Raw genomic sequence first — 21,450 nt, forward strand, 5'->3', positions numbered from 1 at the left:
TTTGTTTCTCAGAAAAAAATAACGGAGAATTTGAGAAACTCCGGGACCCCTTTTTATTTAGGTAGGTACCTCTTGCCACCAAAAATGCTTACCGATGAATTCAAGAAATTTCATTTTAAACCAGGGGATTTTTAAGTCAAGGGATTTTTTTATGTTTTTCGAGTAATTTTTTTTTCAAAGTTCTCCAAATCTTCTTATATTGCGAAAATATAGTTTTGCACCAATTTGTCGAACGGGAATATCGAAATTTTAGTACTTTTTACATATTTTTCCTGATATTCAAAATTATAGTATTTTTGGGGTACTATACGTGTTTTTTATAATATCGTACATAGTACGCGGACCAAAATTATAGTACAAATACTATAATTGTAGTACGAATGGCAACACTGACTCAGTATCCCAACACCAACAAACTCATAATAGTGTTGCCATCTTTTGAAAGTAGAGTTATAGTACATAGTTGTATTATTTGAAAGAAAATTATTTCCATAAAAATCATTCTTTAGGTAAGTACGTATTACATATTTTTTTTCCTTCTTTCAATAAAAACGATTAATGAATAGGTACTTATTTAAAAAGCTACCTATTCGAATTTGAAAATAATTATGTTCTATTTCCTATCACCCTGTCGCAGTGACATAGATACCTAGTTAGGTACAGTAAAAGCAAAACAATGATTCGGTTCGTGGATTGATGCGTACGAATACGTATACCGTCGTCAGCGCTACGAGTACATCGGCTGCCAGGTAATTAGTGGCACTAGTAGGGCTAAACATCCGCTCGCTCACCATCGACCAACCGAATCATTGTTTTATTTTTACTGTGGGTACTTACATCTAACCTATCTAGGTATAGCAGCTACCTCATCGCAAGAGTACCTATGCAGAATATTGGAGCACAGCCGGGGGCTCTAAATCTCGGTTTGATAGTTATTAATTAATCTATTATTATAGGTACCGATACAAAGAAAAAAATGAAATTTGAAAAAATGGAAGGAAGCTTATAAAAAGTAGGTAGGTAGTAGGTACTCGAATTTGAACGAAATTTATTTTTAGAAACACTGGGGTGTGGTATGAATTTTACATAGAGTCTCAATATTTACAGTTACGCTGCTAACCTGCCGGTTGAATTTCTGTACAATAATAATGATTTTTATTACTTTAAACATACCACAGAAGCGTGAAGTTCGGTAGTTTTGATAGAACATTTGCCGTAGTTGGAGCGACGCCTAGTTGGAGAAAACGAAGAAAACGATGCAGTACTCTTCATGTAAGAGCAGTTCGAAATAGTATCTACGGTACTCTTCAGTTATCAGGAATACAGCGGAAAACACATTTTGAAAATACCCGATATACTGGATTATTTGTTAGTTTGGGTTAGTTTAGGTTAGGTTAGGTTGGGTTAGGTTAGGTTAAGTTAGGTTTGGTTAGGTTAACCTTACAAATAATCCAGTTTATCGGCCATTTTCAAAATGTGTTTTCCGCTGTATTCCTGATAACTGAACAGTACCGGATCGGACATGGTAAATTAAAAAAAAAAAGAAGAAATCTAATAGTATGCACAAGTTCCATTATAGATATGTTGGCAGGTACTACCTACTACGAAAAAATTGTTTGCTGTTGAAATTGAATGTTAATTTTATTATAATTTTAAATAATAATAATAAATAAGGTGAGTAGCCTACTCAGCACTTCCCAACCTTCTTACATTAAAAAAATCAATGTTAAATATTTTTTAAATCCGAGTAAGTACTTATGTCTGTGTCCGCAATAAAATTTTCGCATCCGGAATCTTCCGTTTACCAAAATAATAAACGAAAGATTGTAGTAGGTATTTCGCAACAAGTTATAGTAGGTATGCACATATTATTATGACGTTGTCCTCGGAATATTTTGGAGATTTTTCTATTACTAGGCGTTTTATGTGCGCGAAGTCGGCGAAGCGTTGAGCGGCGCGCGCAACTCAAACGTATAACCGTGTGTGAAAATGTTCGTAGACAAAGACTTTTTTTTTGTTATACGTTTGAGTTGCGCCCGCCGCTCAACGCGCCGCCGAAAGGGCTTACCTAAGACGGGCCGTTATAATAGGTACTTTTAGTCTTTTTATCTTTTGAAATGACCTATCTCCTGATTAAAAAGATTGGACGGTGCCTCTCTTAAACAATATTCGAAATAAATTTTCCTTTCAAAGTCACATTTAAAATTTTTCCGCATTTGAATGTTATATTATTTGGTTATTTTATAATCAATGACATTATTAATGGACAACGCATTCAATACAGTACCTAGCAAGTAAATTCGCGCATAGCGACATTCGCACACGTATAGGTAGACGTCACGCAATTTCCATAATGTGATATCACGCATCGGGAATTTATAGCAATATCACCTTTATTGTAATGGCGTTAGAACAGTGTTTATAGTGTCAATGTCTATTTGAGCGAACCCGTTCGAACCGAATCATTCGACGACCCGACAAAAAAAATCGGGAAATTATAGCAATATCACCTTTATTGTAATGGCGTTAGAACAGATTATGCCATTTGGCAGACCCGACAAAAAAGTGAGTGTCCCAGAAGGTTCGTCCATATTAATGTCATTGTTTATAATAATAATATCTATCTTATCGTTTATAGTACAAAATAAATACTTGTATAGAACAAACTATAATTATAGTACTGTTGGCAACACTAAACCGGAGTGAAGTTGACGTCAAAGATACAAGCGCCGTTTTTTACTAGCTTCATTGTGGTTTAGATGGTAGCGGTTTATCAGTAGAACATTTTTTAACTAATTTTACATATTATAATTATTGATGATTTTAACCCTAAAGGAAGAAAGGTAAGACAATAATAATATCGAGAAACTGTGTTTACGTGTGATTGAAATACTTCAGCACCGTCCGCGAAGTTGATCGAGATCAAAGTTTGCGAACAAGGACCCACCTTCCGCTGTGACTGTCATATTTTACAAGCCTGTCTGTCATGAATACAAGTAATAAGTTTATTTTCAACTGCAATATCGGAATCTCCGAAAACAATTCCGCATCGTCTTGTTAATTTTCACGCTTTGTGTTCGTCGCATCATTCTCATTATCTCGCGATTGAACAATGTTATTTTACAAGCCAATACAGCTTGAATAAACAGTCTATGACCTCATACTTACGTATTTGTGTATTTGCCGAATTGGATTTGAAGTTTTAGGGAAATGCCTTCAAATCGGAGCTAGTATAAGTCGACGACAGGGAAGCGAAGCAGACATAAATGAGGATGGATAAGCCAATGGATGAGGAGAGGAGGCGGAGGCTGCGGGTGCTGGAGGAGCATCTGACAGATGCTCGTTCCACCGGCAATGTCGACTGCCTCCTTGATACCGTCACTGCTCTGGTTGCCGATTGTGACCATCCGGCTATAAGGCGCATGAAAAATGTTGAAGCATACACCAGTCGCTGTAAGTACCCATCACTTATTGTATTTCCAGTGCTGCATGTCAATTAGGGTACCTATAATATAGCCCTAGTGATGACCGATGTATAAAATAAAATAAGAAATTTTATCAATTGTAGTCGAAATTCTCGTAAAACCACATGGTTCTTTTGGAATGCACACTAAGATATTGTAAATGTTTTTAAATATATAAAAACTAAACAGCAGCATACTAAAATCATATTTTAAAAACCTCGTCCAGACCAATATACATTTTTGTATTCCGCCGCAAAAGGAAAACAAATAGAATTGTAGGTACTGATAAATAAACAGTGTGGTTATATTTGGGAGAAAGTTTGTATTGTTTCATTGGAAGTAGTGACATGTGGTCTTTTGGAATGTTGTCTTGATTAAAATGGGTAAATTATTATTATTTGGACTGTCGTTAAAAAATATTCTCAATAACAATGTTTAATGTCCACTATTTATGGCAGATCTAAAGAGCCTACCTCCACCCTTCGCTAATGATTTACTTATGTACAATATGTGTAACTAATTCACAGTCAGTAAATTTACAGCCACTGTTTAATATTCATTAAGTAGGTACCCACACGATTTTAAGATAAATCTACCCACAGATGAACGCATGATATTAGGAGACGCACCCTCAACTCTTTTCCATATCAAAATCATCATTAGAAGATGCTTCATCGGTTGAGCTATCATGTTGTATGTTAACAAGTAAGGGCTCAAAGGCTATCTCTTTTTCAATAGTCGAGTATGATTTTTTGGGACAGTTCGGTTATGAGGAATACAGCAGCAAACACATTTTGAAAATAGTCGATATACTGGATTATTTGTTAGGTTAACCTAACCAAACCTGACCTAACCTAACCTAACCCAACCTAAACTAACCCAAACTAACATATAATCCAGTATATCGGGTATTTTCAAAATGTGTTTTCCGCTTTATTCCTCATAACCGAACTGTACCGATTTTTTTAGTGTATTTCACAACTGATATACATTTTCCTAAAATTATATTTTTATAACCCTTTTCCAAAAATTTAAGCATTTTGTTTGCACTAAACGGTGTTTCTGTATTGTTTTGCTGCAAATTCTTTAATCTGTGCCCAAATTAATACAATCGCATTATATTGGCAATGATGCTGTGGTAATCTTATGATACTGTCCAGCAGTCTGGGTTATAGTGCCGCAGATGTCCGCATGAGGTTTTATAATTTATTTTTTACGAAAACAGTTTATTCCATGTAGACAATTATATTAAATACCTTTTTCTGTCAGCGCCTGCTTTTTGATCAAATAATTATTAATTTAAAATATGATATTTTCATACATTTTGATGCATCATTATCACACACTAAGATTATGTTAGGTTATAATATTAGGTTGGGGTAGATTAGGTTAGGTTAGGTTGGGTTTGGTCTAATAAGGAAGTTTTAAAAGCTCATGTGGGCGTCTGTGGCACTATTACCGCAGTCTGCGCCAGGTTTTTTATTATATTTTATAATTCGGCTTTTCAAAAAGATTTGTCCACATTTATTCCACACCAAATGAATGAAGAAGAAAGTCTACAATAATTCCATGCTCGAGGCATAGTTTATGAATATTTAATTGAATAAAATAAAATAAGCCAAGATATTAATTTAGTTTAACCTCTCCTGACTTGACTTGAGGCCAACAATCAATTATAGATAAGGAATTGCAACAATGGGGGCTTTAGTTACCTAGTTCAATTTTATAGCACTCGCCTTACTATTTTATATGCAAATAAAACATTTCAACTGATAAGTGTCGTCTCTTCTCTCATGTTTATAAATATTACATATTATGGCCATAAAATAGTTTTCAGAATGATAAATAATTTTCTATGACCGGTGAATCCACATAGTTTTTAAAGCAGTTGTGCATTAATCTGTTTAAATGGATACATGTAAATTGTAGGTAAAATATTTCACCATGGCACAGTTCGCTGTGAGCTTTCTATCGGAAAGAGATGACCGTATACCATATGGTCTCCTATTTTCAATTTTCATAGTTAATTTAGGCAAAATTCATGAATTCAGAATGAAAACCTAACCTAACAAATAATCCAGTATATCGGCTATTTTAAAAATTCGTTTGCCGCTGGCTTCCTGTAAAGTGTAAACCGACAAGAACCGTGTTTTATTTAGACATGAATTTTATGTCAGTACTGTCCGATACAACATTTCACGGTGAAGTGTGATACGGCGAACTGCATACGTACAAGTTTCCAGACACGGTTTAAATAAGTGTTTTGAAGTCAGTGGGGGGCAAACTGCGGCCCGCCGGGTATTTTTTGTGGCCCGCCATCATTGTACTTCTGATTACGAATAACTTTTTTATAATTTTTTTAAAAATATTGACAATAGATTAAAATTTGAAGAATTTGTTGTTTCGTAAATGTATTATCTCAGTATGTCTTCCTTGCACCTCGTCTCACACTATGTAACAACTATTTTCTACGTTGAAGATTGTGACACATTTAAATACTTTTAACTCCGCGTTTTAAGGAAAAAAAATATATGCCCATGATATGGTAAAAAGTTTGAATGGATTTCAATTAAAACTCAAGTTATTCCTTCGACAAATATCGAATAACAACGTGGACCACTTTCCATCTTTGAAGTTGCTGAATATATCAGAATATAGATTTGAAGATTATGGTAAAATTATTAAAGCTCTGAATGACGATTTTTCACAAAGATTTGGTGACTTCCGAAAAATTGAGACAAGTTCAGCAATAGTACGCGATCCATTTTCAATATATATTGATAGTGTACCGACAGAGCTACAACTTGACATTTTTGATCTGCAGTGTGAAACTGATTTAAGAAAATTGCACGTCGTGAAGAAATCTCCAAACTTTACAATGCCCTTAATTCAGACAAATTCGACCAACTTAAAGATTATGCAAGAAAAATGTTCGTTATTTTTGGATCAACCTACATTTTTGATCATGAATCTCGATAAAAATTCTTTACGATCAAATATCTCTGATGCCCATTTACAAGCAGTTTTGAGAATATCAACCACAAAATTAACACCTGAATTTAAAAAAATGTTTATTTTTCGTGATAATAAATAGTGTAGGTATATCAAAAAATGGTATTTTACTTGCGGCCCGCCGCTCATTTTGAATTCTTGAATTTGGCCCTCCATCCAAAAAGTTTGCCCCCCCCTGCTGTAAACAATATTTATTAACACATTCGTGGATAGTTCTCAAAATTTCATTTTTGTTTGCAATCATAGTCAGGGATCACCATAGTTGCAAGAAAATGGCACTGTCCAACAATTTTTTTGATGATTATGATCCAATTAAGAAATTTCATCCATACATTCGGATACGTTTCACAATCCCTTTACCTGTATTTCCAGGACGATTGACTGTCTTTTTGTTGGTTGTTACAGTTCTGAATAAAATTCTGATTTTTTCTTGTAGATGAAAACTTGGCATCAAAGATATGCGACTTGCGGATGAAGGCAACAGACTTCGATCTCATCAAGGTGATCGGCAGGGGAGCCTTTGGGGAGGTGCAGCTGGTCCGTCAGAAGTCCACCAGGCTGGTCTACGCCATGAAACTGCTTAGTAAGGTGGAAATGATCAAACGATCCGACTCTACCTTCTTCTGGGAGGAGAGGCACATCATGGCACACGCCGACTCCGAATGGATCCTAAAGCTCCACTTCGCCTTCCAGGATCACAAGTACCTCTACATGGTGATGGACTACATGCCCGGTGGGGATCTGGTCAGTCTCATGTCCAACTACGACATCCCCGAGAAGTGGGCCAAGTTCTACACCATGGAGATTGTTCTGGCGCTAGACGTGATACACGGGATGGGATTCGTGCACCGTGATGTCAAACCGGACAACATGTTGATAGATAAGCACGGCCACTTAAAACTGGCCGATTTCGGCACCTGCATGCGGATGGGGCCCGATGGACTGGTGCGCGCCAGTAATGCTGTCGGCACCCCCGACTATATCTCCCCGGAGGTTCTGCAGTCGCAGAACGGTGAAGGTGTGTACGGGAGAGAGTGCGACTGGTGGGCCGTCGGTATTTTTCTATATGAGATGCTCATCGGTGATCCACCTTTCTATGCAACCAGCTTGGTGGGCACCTATGGCAAGATCATGGACTACCGGAACTCGCTCGCTTTTCCAGAGGACGCAGAAGTCTCCCGAGATGCCAAGGCCCTCATCCGAGGGTTTCTCACAGATCGTACCAAGCGGCTCGGCCGAAACGATGTCGGCGAGATCAAAGAACATCCCTTCTTCGCCAACGACCAGTGGAGTTTTGAGAACCTGCGGGAGTCCGCTCCGCCGGTCGTTCCGGAGCTGTCGGGCGACGATGACGCCCGTAACTTTGATGATATCGACAAGGCCGATGTCCTGGACGAGCTATTCCCTGTCCCCAAGGCTTTCGTGGGCAATCACCTGCCCTTCGTTGGCTTCACTTACAATGGGGACTACCAACTATGCTCGCGTTCCCCTGACAGCGTAGACACCTCTGACCGCCTGCAGGTGGATGGTGGCTTCCACGGCTCCGAGGCGCTCATCCAACTTGAGAAGCTGCTCGAGAGGGAGAGGGATGCCCGGGACGAGCTGGAGGCGCGGCGCCAGAGTCTGCAGCGGCAGTTGGATGACTCAGCGCGAAGGGAGACGGAGGCTAAAGAAGCAGCCGCGCATTCTGAAAAAGAACTGGCGCACGTGCGGCACGGCCTCAAGGAGGCGCAGCGCAAGACAGAGGCGGAGAGCGAGCTGCGGCGCAAGTTAGAGGGCATCGTGTGTGATACCAACCGCCGCCTCGAGGAGGAGCAGAACAAACGAACCAGGGAGATGAACAACAACCAGTTGCACAATGACAAGATCAACTGTCTGGAGAGGCAGCTCACTGACGCGCAAGATAAGCTCAAGGCAGAGGCGGAGCTGGCGACCCGGCTACGCAAGCAGGCGGCCGAGCTGAGCGCCGCCAAGTTGGCCTCGGACCGGGTGACGGCTGGTCTCGTGAGCGGGCTGGGGGCGGAGAAGGCGGCCCTGGAGCGCGACCGAGCCATCCTGGCCGAGGAGCTGGAGGGGGAGCGGCGTGCCAAAGGAGAGGCGGGCGAAGCCGCTCGCGAGGCCAACTCCCTCCTGGGTGCGGCCGAGGCGGAGCTGAATAGGATCTCGGTCCGCCTGGTGCGAGCGGAGACTTCCGAAAGGCAACTGGCAGAACGGCTTGCCGCCCAGGAGAAACAGACGGCGGGTGTGGCCCTGGAACTAAAGGCCACCGAGCAGCGTCTGCAGCAGGAGGTGCGGGCCCACCACCACGCCCATCACTCTCAGATGCTCTCCAACGAGGAGGCAAATCTGGAGCTCGTCAAAGGTGAATATTCTCCCTTTATTGATCTCTGTTTTATGATTAACTTGAAAGATCCATTTTTAAATTTTCATGTTTTTATTTTTGCATGCCACTCTTTACTGCTAGGTCGAATGGATAAGATATTTCGAGGTAGAACTCTTTTCTTTCTTATTTGCACTCTTTTATGTTTCTCTTCTTATTTAATTACATGTCCTTTTAACTAAACTGTTTTTATTATTATGTCATTTGAATAATTTTCATGTTTTATCTATTGCAGCTTTGCAGACCAAATTGAACGAGGAAAAGGGTTGCAGGCAGAAGGCAGATCTCAATTGGCAGGAAAAAGAGAGACAAATGTCCATGCTAAACGTTGACTATCGACAGATTCAGCAGCGGTTACAGAAACTAGAAGGCGAACATCGCCAAGAAACAGAAAAGGTTCGTGAATACAAACTGCATCCTACTTATTTAAATTATTGGGTACGAGTATATCATACTTATCGTAGTAATTTTCACATGATTGAGATCGTAATATCTATGGAATAATTATTGAGTTAGTTCTTTTTTAGTTTCCATCCAATTAGGTACATATTATATGGACCGAAACATTGATATTATAGCCCATGTCTACATTTGATCATTTCAACTTTTTAATTCTTGTTTTAACACCGAGTAGTTTTGCAAATGCTTTAGGTTGAATCTGTGGAACGCACTGCATCAACTGTCTATACTTGAACGTCAAATAGTTTTCAATTTAACGCAAAGATGTTAAAAATATGATATTTTAAAAAACTATAGTACACAGAACATTTTTCAATGTGAATCCTTTCGCGGAATCATTCAGTTGGCAACCTTGACGTGATGCTGAACAGAAATCCGTCGCTGATGGAGCTACATGTGCTTACATTTTCATCACGAAAAACAACCATTTTGAAACCGGTTTAAGGTAGGCACTGTGCGTGCTACGGTATGCATGATTGTATTCGTTCATCTAGCGAATGAAAAAATGCACGAATATAGACAGGGCTATTCACAGACAACAGAAACTCTCAAACTTATTAATTCTACAGGTCTGAAATCTGAAAAAAATTATCAAGGCTCCTCCCAAGTCTTTTCCAAATACTGAAATATTCCACTCCTCTAGTTTGAAAAACATTATATATTATAGGAAACACTTTTAATTAATCCCGTAAAGGTTTGATGTAACTAATTGAAAATAAAATCTCATCGGTCAGAGCAAAAGTTAGGTCCATTATTTTTGTGAATATTTTGAAATTATAATTTACGGTTTTGATTTCAGGTTTTAGGATTGCAGGCAGCCTTAGAACAAGAGCAAGTGAAACGGAAGTCGTTGGCCGCTGAATTATCAGCCATGCACGCTGAAGTCATGACCCTGAGAACAAACAAGGAGCTTAAAGAGAAAGAACTCATAGAACTGAGGAATGTTGTCGCAGCGATGCAGACCGATCTCGTCTCTACCAAGTCGGCGCTTTCCCTTGAACAAATTCAGGTATTTATGATTTATCATCCAAACACTATTCACTGTAAAATTCGATGGGCGATTGGCTTAATTTGTGATCTGTGATCTTATTTTCTAGCTCAAAGAGATGCAGGAGCAGATTGAAACGGAGCGTTATTTCTCGACACTGTACAAAACGCAATCGACGGAAATGCAGACGGAACTTGAAGAGAAAACGAAAGCCGGACTGGAGTTTGAAGAGATGCGAGTCTCGTTACTTCATCAATTACAAATCGCCATCGCTAGAGCCGACTCGGAAGCCCTGGCAAGGTTAGTGATACATTTTCATCTACATTTTAATCTGCTGTGCATTGATTGTGGTTTTAAGTTAGAAAGAAAATAATAGGTACCTTCATGTAGCCCTTTGAAAGTCATAACATAACAAATTTAATGTAAGTGTGGGAATGAATGATTCCAAATACATGAAAGTAAGTAGGCATTCAAAAAGTTTAATTTTACAAAACGATTTTTCCACATCAGACAGCGTTGCGGAGGCAGGTGTATGTTTGAACGTCCAATGCAGCTTAATAAAAATGAAACGACGGTTAAGGCAGAAACAGACTTTGTGTGATCTCAAATATGTATGTATCTTAATTTTTAGTGATTTTTGGAAAAGAGCTGCAAATGATGGGTCATTAACACAATGTTTAAGTTGGTTGTCATTTTTTATTATTGAATGTTCTGATTGTTATGAGTGCACGTGATGTGATAACAATCTGTTTATGGCCCTAGATTCAGGACTAAGTTATAAATTCAACACGAGTACAGGGTTATGGTATGTGAAGTATGATACAGAGGGCATAAACGACCCTAAGATTTCTTACAATTATTACATCTATAAAAGTATTGCCTAAATCCATGTTTCCAAGTTCCGGAAAGACGATCTAAAAGATTTTAAAGCACTCAAGAAAAGAACGATCTCGATTGCAGACACACGCCAGGATGTGTGTGCTCTGAGTCATTCTGAAACATTTATAACTTTCAGAAATTGTAACAGATCTTCACAAATGCAGGAGTTTTAGACAATCTCGTTGAGACAAATACCTCCCTTGCGTAAGCTGAAGTTTACAGACTGACAAAATTCGGGTTTATCTTTCGCTCCCCTTCTTGCACTGTATCCTATTGATAATTTTGGAGCTTTGACTTTAAAGACCCCACAAGGGAGCGATTTCGAAGACGTAAAATAATTGTACCATATCAGACTTGAACCTACAACCGTTGCAATCATGGCTGTGTGCTTTACTAAATTACAATATATTGTTGGATTTCAACGCATGCATACCACCCAGATTGTATGTATGTACAAATGTCTTTAATAATTTAGATTGTTCCAAATGATGACTGTTCAAAAACACAAAATTTAATACGCTTAGGTCATCTCTTACATCATCGCTTATTTATCATATTTCTATTAGAGTTCCCGCCACTCTTTGTTATGAACTATGGAAACTTCCTTACAATGTGGCACATTTATAGATCAATAGCGGAAGAAACAATTGCGGACTTAGAGAAAGAAAAGACTATGAAAGAGCTGGAGTATAAAGACGTGATGAGCAAGCACCGCAACGACATGTCGTGCAAAGAAAACGCTGTCCATACCTTCCGGGAGAGAGAGCAACAGGCTAGCATGGCGCTCGAACAGCAGAGAAAGGTATGTTTGTTATTTCTCAGTACAAACGTAACATTATCCTGAGAGGGTCTTGAGTCTTGACCTTCTCTGATATTTCTATGATCTCTGAAACTGTTGTGAGTATACCGTCTCCAACATCACAGAAAGCCATGTGGTAGATTCTAATGTTGATGTTGACTCAGTAATTTTATGTTAGCTATTCTCTACAAGAATAACCAACAACCATTTCTCATAAATTAATCTTTTACGAAATCTCTTCTGAAGACAGCCTATGATACTCATAATAGTTTATATTGATTAGATATTCATCTTATGAGAAAAAGAGTTTTGATGATTCAGACTAGCATTGTCTTGCACTGTTTATGATATAATGTGATATTGTGCAGGATCTGGAAGACGTGCGCAGGAATCTGCTGATGACACAGGAGAGACTGGCGCACATGACTGTCTCGCAGGAGGATATTGAAAAGTTAACCAAGAAATTAAAATCGGAATCCATGCTCAAGCAGCAGGCCGTCAATAAATTAGCTGAAATTTTGAATAGGTATGTAACATCCAACTATACCCCGGCAATTTTTATGCGTGAATTTTATAGTATATATTATCATACCAATGTATTAGTGCACAGATGTTGTATGTCCAGTTTTGTAAGTATTTAAATGAGACAATAATCTCTCAAATACCCTATTTGGATTTATAATATTTTTACGGCACAAAGATATGATGCAGACAGGCGCTTTGTGTTTAATAACTCAATTTGAAAATATGAAATGAAAATCCAAGGCGTCGACTGACTATATTATACATAATATATATTATATTCATATGGTGGCAGTTTGTCAATGACACAAAAAACAGAAACACTGTCACGCAGAGCAAAGGCATGTGTAACGTTGAAAATGTTAAAGTGCTAAAAATATAAATTTTGATACTCGGTGTAGCTCACCACATGAGAGAAGCACGTGTCATAAAGCAATCTTTATATCACGTGGTTTTTTTTAAACACTACAACAGGCCATGATGCCCAATGACATTAGTGTAGTGAAACAGTAGTGTAATCGATAATATAAGTGAAACAATCAGTGGTGAATACCATTAATGATTATAATATTAATAAACAGTATGACTTTACATTGACTATGTATTGGTCACATTGTTTGATAATATAGTTTGGAGTGTGTCTGCCATAGAATCTTTTCTATCTATTCCTGAATAATGCAGCAACCATAAAGTAATCAAAAGAAATTGTTGAAAATCCTTATAAATAAATATCTATCTTTCATTTTCCATGAACCATAATTTTGTGTATCATAATTTATTTTAGTTGTTATAGGTCCTCATCAGCATTGCCAACTTAGCGTTTTTCTTGCCAGATCTACATTTTTGAATAGGCATACAAAATTCGCATTTAGTGTATCGTGTTAAATCAAGCGTTTTTCAACAACGCAAACAGCTTAAAAATATACCAGATAATATGGTTGAACATCATCAACATTCTGGTATTATGTACATTCTGTCTTAAATAAAATAAATGTTACGCACAAAATATTTCTTACTTAAATTAAATTTTAATTTATTAGTACTTATTTTATTAGTTGTAAAATACCAAATTATTTTTCAATCTTTGTACTTGTAAAAACAATGTAAAATGTAGAATCTTGTATGATGACCATAATTTTTTAAACATTTTTTCAAAATTTATTCAACTTATTTTTTTTACCGTATCTGGCATATTTTTGTGAATGATACAACACTAGATCGTTATTTTACCTACTCCAAGTTAAAATTTATGTGCTCCCGCTTTCTTATAAATGATGTCATCTTATAAATTGTGTGATTGATTGACATAACAGGAAAGACATAAATGCGACAGGCAAAACAAAGAGCAAAGTGTCGGCGAGGAAAGACAAGGACTACAGGAAGCTGCAGCAAGAGCTGACGCGAGACAAGGAGAAGTATGATCAGTTGGTGGCCAAGCAGCACAAGGACCTACAAGACCTACAGCAGCAGGTGCTCGAGGAGTCACAGAGCAGGCTCCGACTGCAGATGGAGGTCATTCATTCATATCAATTCACTCTTTATTATAATATTAAGCCTTTCATTAATTTTTCTTTATTTCTTCCTTTCTTCTTTCTTTATTTATTTTTTTATTAAATCTTAATATTAAAATTTTTAAAAATTGTTGTCTCATATAAAATGGTAGCTTTTCTATTATTCAGGTATTTTTTTTTTACCATCCACAGTGTAGGTAGCAGTGGCAGTAGTGATTTTAAAAACCGTGGGTTTCGTGTGTGCTCGAACTCCTCAGCTGGTTCTAGTTTATGTATTTGGATCCATCGCATTAACCCAATATGTTGGGCAATTGGTTGTTAACCAATAACATTATTTTTTAGTCGTGGTTTAGTCTATAACAGTGGCGAACCTTTATAACATGACATCTTGTTCATGAATCTATTATGTTGTGCAGGCGGATGGTAAAGATGCGGAGATCGAACAGCTGAAGGAGAAGATTGCGGCGCTCACCAGCGAAACGGCGTCACAGTCATCAGCAGACGCGGAGGCGGAAGAAGGTGGGCAGGAGGCCATCCTGGAAGGGTGGCTCTCCGTCCCTTCCAAGCAAAACATCAGACGGCACGGTTGGAAGAAGCAATACGTCGTCGTCAGCTCCAGAAAAATTATATTCTATAATTCGGAGAGCGACAAGCAAAACACTGATCCGGTGCTCATATTGGATTTAAAGTGAGATTTTTTGAATCATATATGTATGCGTTTTAAAGGAATATTTGATGTTTGAGATAAAATTGTTTTCATAATTATTAAAATACAAAGACGTTGAACAGAACTTACTCTAGAATCGATTGAAAACTAAATTTGGGCTGAAAACTAAAACTATATCTAAATAAAAAAAGCGTCTAATTTGAAAAGTCACACATGTCAAAATCTAACAAAAATATGTGCAGTTTCACTCATATTCCATTATGTAATGACAAAAAAAATACCATACTTTATATGTACGAAACGTCAAATACAGATAATATAATTTGTATGTTTAAATAGCTTCTAAAGATTGTGGCATGTTTCAATGCGCAAACACACAACATATTAATTTGTCTGTTGCTTTCAATTCAATCACACTAAAAACGTTGCAGAATCATTATCATCTGCTGTAATACTAAAAGTTCACAAGGCCCCCTCTACGTACCGCGTTAACCCTTTGATGAAATGTTTCTTCTATTTTTAATTTGGGTAGGTAACCGGTGTTCAAAAATTTTACAGGAACCAAATTTTAATGCATGTTATTTATGTTTACAGTAAAGTGTTCCACGTTCGTTCAGTTACGCAAGGCGACGTGATCCGAGCGGACGCCAAAGATATCCCACGGATATTCCAGCTCCTGTACGGAGGAGAGGGAGAAGCCCGCCGCCCTGGCGAAGGGGGAGAGAACGCGGCCGGGGCTGGGACAGGGGGGCAGGCTGGGGAAGGAGAGTCAGAGCACACGGATGAGAGGCCCGGAACAGTCACCCGCAAGGGGCACGAGTTCCTGCAGATCTCCTACCACATGCCCACTACCTGCGAAGTCTGCCCCAAACCCCTCTGGCACATGTTCAAACCACCATCAGCACTTGAATGCAAGAGTGAGTGTGAACATTCATTTTATTCTTTCTCTAATACATTAGTCGGGGTACCATGAATTTAAAAAAACCTTTTCCCATGATATCGGCTTTTGAATTTTGCTTAAATCTTTCAATTTAAAAACCCTGATTATTTGGATGAGATATAATTTTTTCTGGTTTAGTTCCATATTATAGAATTGACGTTTCCCGGTTCTTCAAAAAATGATTTTTTTTATCAATTGGGTATTTATTAAATCATTTACCATTTTCTCTGATTTTTTTCCATTGTAATTTAATATATTCTTTATTTTACCAATTAGGCTCACTGTTTAGATGAATCATATTAACCAATCGTCAAATTGGGTGGGGGGAGTTGATGACATAAATTAAAAAAAGAAAAATTCTGCATTCTTAAATCATCTTCAGCGACTAAAAAGTAATCTAATATATTTCGTTGTCATGACAGGGTGTCACATAAAAGTTCATTCGGAGCACCTGGACAGGCGCAGCGAGGATTCAATCGCGCCGTGCAAGCTGCACTATGATCCGTCGTACGCGCGCGAGCTCCTGGTGCTTGCAGGTACGCCCGACGAGCAGCGTCACTGGGTAGCGCGCCTCTCGCGCAAGGTGCAGCGCTTTGGTTACAAAGCGCACGCCTCGCAGGACAACGCCCGCGTCTCCCCAAGGTCAGTGCTTCTCTACTCCCGCTCTTTCCACGACACCAACTGCTGTCCGATGCCTTGTAAATAGGGGATATGTACAAAGGCTTTTAGAACATTGTATTTTTGTGGTTATGCATGTAGTCCATATTTCAATGTCTGAGAGAAATGCATTTCGATTTCATTTATGTGCGTATGTGATATCTGTCCTTTCAATTTTCATTTAGATTAGATAAGGTAAGCTGGATTCATTTTTTACGGCTAACGTCATAGAAAAATGACACCCTAAACTGCTTCATTTAATTATATATTTTGGATGTTTCATAATCTGTGACCTAATGCAAAAAATAAAACTCAAATACAAGTCACCCTCTTTAAAAAATATTTAGATATATAAATTCTATTGGATTTATGTTTTGTACTATTCCATTTGTGTTGTTTTTGCGGCCTGAGTTTCGCCTTTTGGCATCTTCAGGCACTGTTTGCACTCACCAAAAGGTAAATTCACACTGACAATGAATGCTATTAACTCTAACTTATATAAAAAATCAATACAATAAATCCATTAGAATTTAAATTCAAATTCCATCAATACCTTCGGTCGATAGTATTAATGATATAGATATATTATATTTTATACAGTATAACCTCGATAATTCGAAATCCAAGGGACCCTGAAAATTTGATTTCGAATTAGCGAAAATCGCTATAAATCGAATTTTCCGAAAAAAAAAAAATTTCGTAAATTTGTATGGAGACGATGCAGTATTGAAAAATAGTGTTACGTGGTATTTACCAGTGAAAAAAGTAATTCAATGGTGAACTAGTTCGAAATATGTGTTTTTTACACTTTGTAATTAAGCACTAATTACTGAGTAATCAGACATCCAGTTAGATAGGTACCTACCAAGAATACAAATTCTTAAATAAGAATGTTGTTCCTTTCGAAAATCTAATCTAGATTCATACAAATTCACAGTAAAAACGGGTACCTATGTAGGTGTGTATTATATTTAAAATAAAATTCTTTAATATCCTATAAACAGTAATAAAAATGTCAAGTGAATTCATTAAGTCAATTAGTGAACTAGTCCTGTCAAACAAAGGGTCACTGTGTATTCATTATTGCCAGTTTAATCTAAACATTCAGTTGTTATCAACTCAAATTTTAAAAGATAAGAAACTCATTGTTTATTAAAATACATATTAAAAACGTAATTCTGTCAGTTATAAAAAAATGACACAAGTTAGTTACTTAATAATTACGAAATTTCGTAAATAAATGTTTTTTTTCACTGAAAACCATTTAGTGGCCATGTGCTAAGATTACCTTGTAAAACAACATTTTTTTCACATTAATAAAATAATGGATTCTGAATTTACTTGAATGACAAGTAAATGTACCTTGATTGACATCCCCTGCAATAATAATAATAATAATATTGATGCTTGGATATGTCATAGTACATTAGGAGTTTTTGGGTTTTTCCACAACTTCAACTTTGGGTTTTGCCTCCCATCAGTAAATTTGCAGGTGTTTGCCTACTTAATTGCAGTCATTAAATTTATTACTTTCCAAGAAAATAAGTATTTTACTATCATTTATTTCGATTTATATGGATAAAAATGGCCTTTGGGACCAAATTCCATTTCGAATTACGAAATAACGAAAATTTCGATTTATAACAAACTTTTTGTATGAAAAATGATTCTTGGGGGTTAAAATTTACGAAAAATTCGAAAAACGGCGAAATTCGAATTATCGTTTTTCGAATTATCGAGGTTCTACTGTAATATATATTGGAAATATTGCAGCCGAAAAGGCGTTAGGGAAGTTATTTATTGGGTTAGATTATTTAGAATGTCATTTTCGGAGTCCCAAAAGTATGTAAGTAATACTTATTCCGTGATGAAGTTACAACTATATTTTGGAAGGGCAGTTGGTGAAAAATATAATATAATAGAGCCAATAAAATTCTTTTTTCAAATTGTTCACTTGTCAAGTTGTAAATTGTCTCTAACGCTTTGGCTAAGCACTGTTGATATATATTATAAGTAATCCTTGATTTTAAAAGGTAACAGAATTTATGGATTTGTTCGTTAAGTGTCATTTGACCCTTCATCTCAGTCTGTCAAGCAAACAGTATTGGACACAGATGGAGATGTGACAATTATACATGTACATATCTAACTACATGACGCCCTACTCTCATTGATAAATCAAAATGCATTTCCCCTATAATTTTCTTCGATTGTATAAATTTATTATGTATGTTGTAGAAATCTGTTATTTATTGCACGAGGTGTTGGTAGTGACATTTCCCTGTAGATTTCCTCTTTGTAGATCTGTTATATTTTTCAAATTACTATGTTTTGTAAATATCTGCTTACTAATCAGTGTGCATGCTTACTACATTCATAGTTTCTCTTTGTGCCTCCGTTTAACCCAATATAATTAGAGATATGATCTAAGTCTTTAAGTTATGCCTACAAACATAGGAGCGGATAAATAATTTAATACATACAGTAGAATGCCGATTAACTGGATATTTTTTGTCTCCGAATGTTACCAATTTTGCAGCTAGTGGCTTTAAGCGTGATTGAAACATTCAAGTATATGTACAAAAAGCATCTTCCACGTTGACTTTTATCTTTGTAATTTTTTACACATTTACACAATTCACATCTGGAATCATTTTCATAGTGCATAACAATAAAAATACTACAAAATTTTTATGGATACTATGAAGATATAAAGAATGTCTGCGAATAAATGCTACTTTGGCCTGTTAAGACATTTTAAGTCTCGCATACTATCTCGCCGAGCTAAAAGCACTCTTTACAAGACACTTGTAAAGCCAGTGCTCAGTACGTATCGGAAACCTGGACATTAACTCTGTGAAATGAATGAGCCCTGAACATCTTTGAAAGAAAAATTCTCTGCGAAGATTGCAGCGCAGTTCAATCAATTAAGATTGGGAGACAGCGATGGCTAGGTCATGTGCACCGTATGAATGATAATGAACCGGCAAAGAGAGTGATGTCCAGCAATCCAATAGGGCGTAGAAGAAGAGGCAGGCCAAAGATTCGCTGGTTGGATGGAGCTGCCAGTGACTGCCGTATTCTGGGGGTACCGAATTGGAAAGCGACTACACTAGATAGGGACAGGTGGAGGGAGCTGTTGGAGGAGGCCAGGACCCACACCGGGTTGTCGCGCCCCTGATGATGATGATGATGATGAAGATATAAAAAATGTGATGTAAATGAACCAGGATTCCAGATCTTAACATAAATAGATTATCAAAGACTGGTAAGATCTAGGGGCGGTAGGTTATATGAAAGTATGGTGAAGCAGGCATGTTCCTATAAAAGTATGGTGAGGCAGGCTGGTAATCAAGTTGCGGCAAAACTTCCACGTATATGGGTAGGTACGTTATAATGACGGCCAAAAGGCCAAGCCTGATGCCCAGCATTTTTTTTTGTCGCGTCGGTATTTCTCGTAAGTTGTCGGCTATTGTTGGCCTGCTTCATTCAGTTTATGAGAAAGCCGATTCCTTGACCCTCTTTTTATTTAATACCTCTATGGGTAAGATGCTGGTGAGGGGGAAATTAATATTTAAAAAAAGACTCAAGATCCTGTTATAATACTGAAGCCTTCGAAGCGCAGGAAGCACTGGAAGATGGCTTGAAGGTCAAGATGATACCTATATGTATACCTACGTCTATGAAGATAATATAATTCTGTTTTTCGATTTTACTCGAAGTCTCGAGTCTGGTTAATCGGTGCTCTACTATAAGGATTACTTTTCAATATTTGAATCACACATTGTTTTTGGTATCATAGTAAGAAGTTACATGATTCATATGTGCAGTAAGGCGTGGATCGGCTTTAATGCATCTTGCTTTGCTATATTTTTTTAGCTTATCGACAAATATATAGCTTTATAATGACATTTTATCGTCTTCCGGCCAATCAGTTTGTTTTAAAGCTATTTTTATTGCTGTTGCCATATGGGCTTTGTATAATATTGCTTTTTTTATTTGTACATGCACTCACAGGTATATTTTATGTATGCTTTAAGCACACTAAGCAAAACAAAATGTAAATATTGAATATAAATTAAATTATGACGAATATGTATTAAAACCGTACATACATGAATCCTCCATGTAAGATTGCTGTGTACATGTGTTTGTTTGAATTAGATTTTTTTTTATTACATCCAACCATTTTTTATAAAGCATCTAAATATTGTCGTTGTTCAGCTAGAAGTCACTTATAGCAGAAACATGGTTTTGAGGCAGGCAGAGAAAAAAGATTGGGGGGGGCATTTTTTTATTGATTTTTAAGGCGGCGGGAGGAAACGTCTTCCACATTTATCCGCCTACTAATCACAGTTTCTCGTTGGTTCAATCGTGGAATTTCACACTTTATCGTGTACATTCCTCATACCCAGACACTGAACATAGTCTAGAAGTAACCGCCTGGCCTGCAGCGCATCTATTTTATACACAAGACTGCTATCGGCAGCTATAGTGGGTAGTTTTTCATATTTTTGTATCGAAGTATTATGTACCACTTATTGTAACAATTACAATAAGTTAGTTTTAATTGTTACAATGAGTTCTATGTTTTAACAGCACCTCTATTGGCTATGCTAAATTTTAGAGCGAGATAGACAGCTTTGACTGTTTAGACGGCTAACTATAATACTTCGATACAAACATGAAAAACTACCCTCGATAGCTGCCGATAGCAGTCTTGTGTATAGAATAGATGCGCAGGTATATCTAAGGATGTTAGGAGGACCTACAAGCTATTGCAAGCTGTCTCATCCACACACTTAATGGTTTAATTATTTGGATTGTTAGTGTCCGTTTGTGTTATCTGCGCTATCTCGTTTTTTAGATATCGCATTGAAATATTGAAGTAAAAATTGGATGCCCCATTGAGAAGGCGCTTGACAGCCAAATCATCTTGGCCACGATCCTCAGTCATGAGGTTGTGACGAAGAAGAAGTAATGTACATTCACTTATATAATTGTATTTTTTTCCGTTCCCGAAAACCCCTTTTTGTGTGGGCCCTTGTTTTGAGATAATAATCATTGATGGGCTAACATTGTACATATAAAGGTTGTCTTCTTCACGATGAATCTGTGTAACCTTGAGTATGATGATGGTGTCATATTCGATTACTCTATCGAGGGCATTCA

General features: G+C 37.3%; 1 protein-coding gene across 3 annotated transcripts in view; it reads left to right on the plus strand.

Annotated features, from left to right (window-relative positions):
* The first annotated feature begins 2,741 nt into the window (after positions 1-2,741).
* Rok (Rho associated coiled-coil containing protein kinase) overlaps positions 2,742-21,450 on the plus strand; it is a 38,473-nt gene continuing 19,764 nt past the window's right edge. For all 3 annotated transcript variants that reach the window (XM_085955922.1, XM_085955920.1, XM_085955921.1), the window contains exons 1-12: positions 2,742-2,843; positions 3,201-3,453; positions 6,913-8,838; positions 9,092-9,252; positions 10,115-10,324; positions 10,413-10,603; positions 11,810-11,984; positions 12,350-12,507; positions 13,817-14,015; positions 14,431-14,702; positions 15,276-15,598; positions 16,044-16,263. In XM_085955922.1, coding sequence (XP_085812048.1) covers positions 3,267-3,453; positions 6,913-8,838; positions 9,092-9,252; positions 10,115-10,324; positions 10,413-10,603; positions 11,810-11,984; positions 12,350-12,507; positions 13,817-14,015; positions 14,431-14,702; positions 15,276-15,598; positions 16,044-16,263 — 4,022 coding nt within the window. In that variant the 5' untranslated portion in view covers positions 2,742-2,843; positions 3,201-3,266. The remainder of the gene's footprint in view (positions 2,844-3,200; positions 3,454-6,912; positions 8,839-9,091; positions 9,253-10,114; positions 10,325-10,412; positions 10,604-11,809; positions 11,985-12,349; positions 12,508-13,816; positions 14,016-14,430; positions 14,703-15,275; positions 15,599-16,043; positions 16,264-21,450) is intronic.

This window comes from Rhyacophila brunnea, unplaced genomic scaffold (genome assembly GCF_057557595.1).
Source record: "Rhyacophila brunnea isolate RB1 unplaced genomic scaffold, BYU_Rbru_1.0 scaffold_5, whole genome shotgun sequence".
Classification (NCBI taxonomy): domain Eukaryota; kingdom Metazoa; phylum Arthropoda; class Insecta; order Trichoptera; family Rhyacophilidae; genus Rhyacophila; species Rhyacophila brunnea.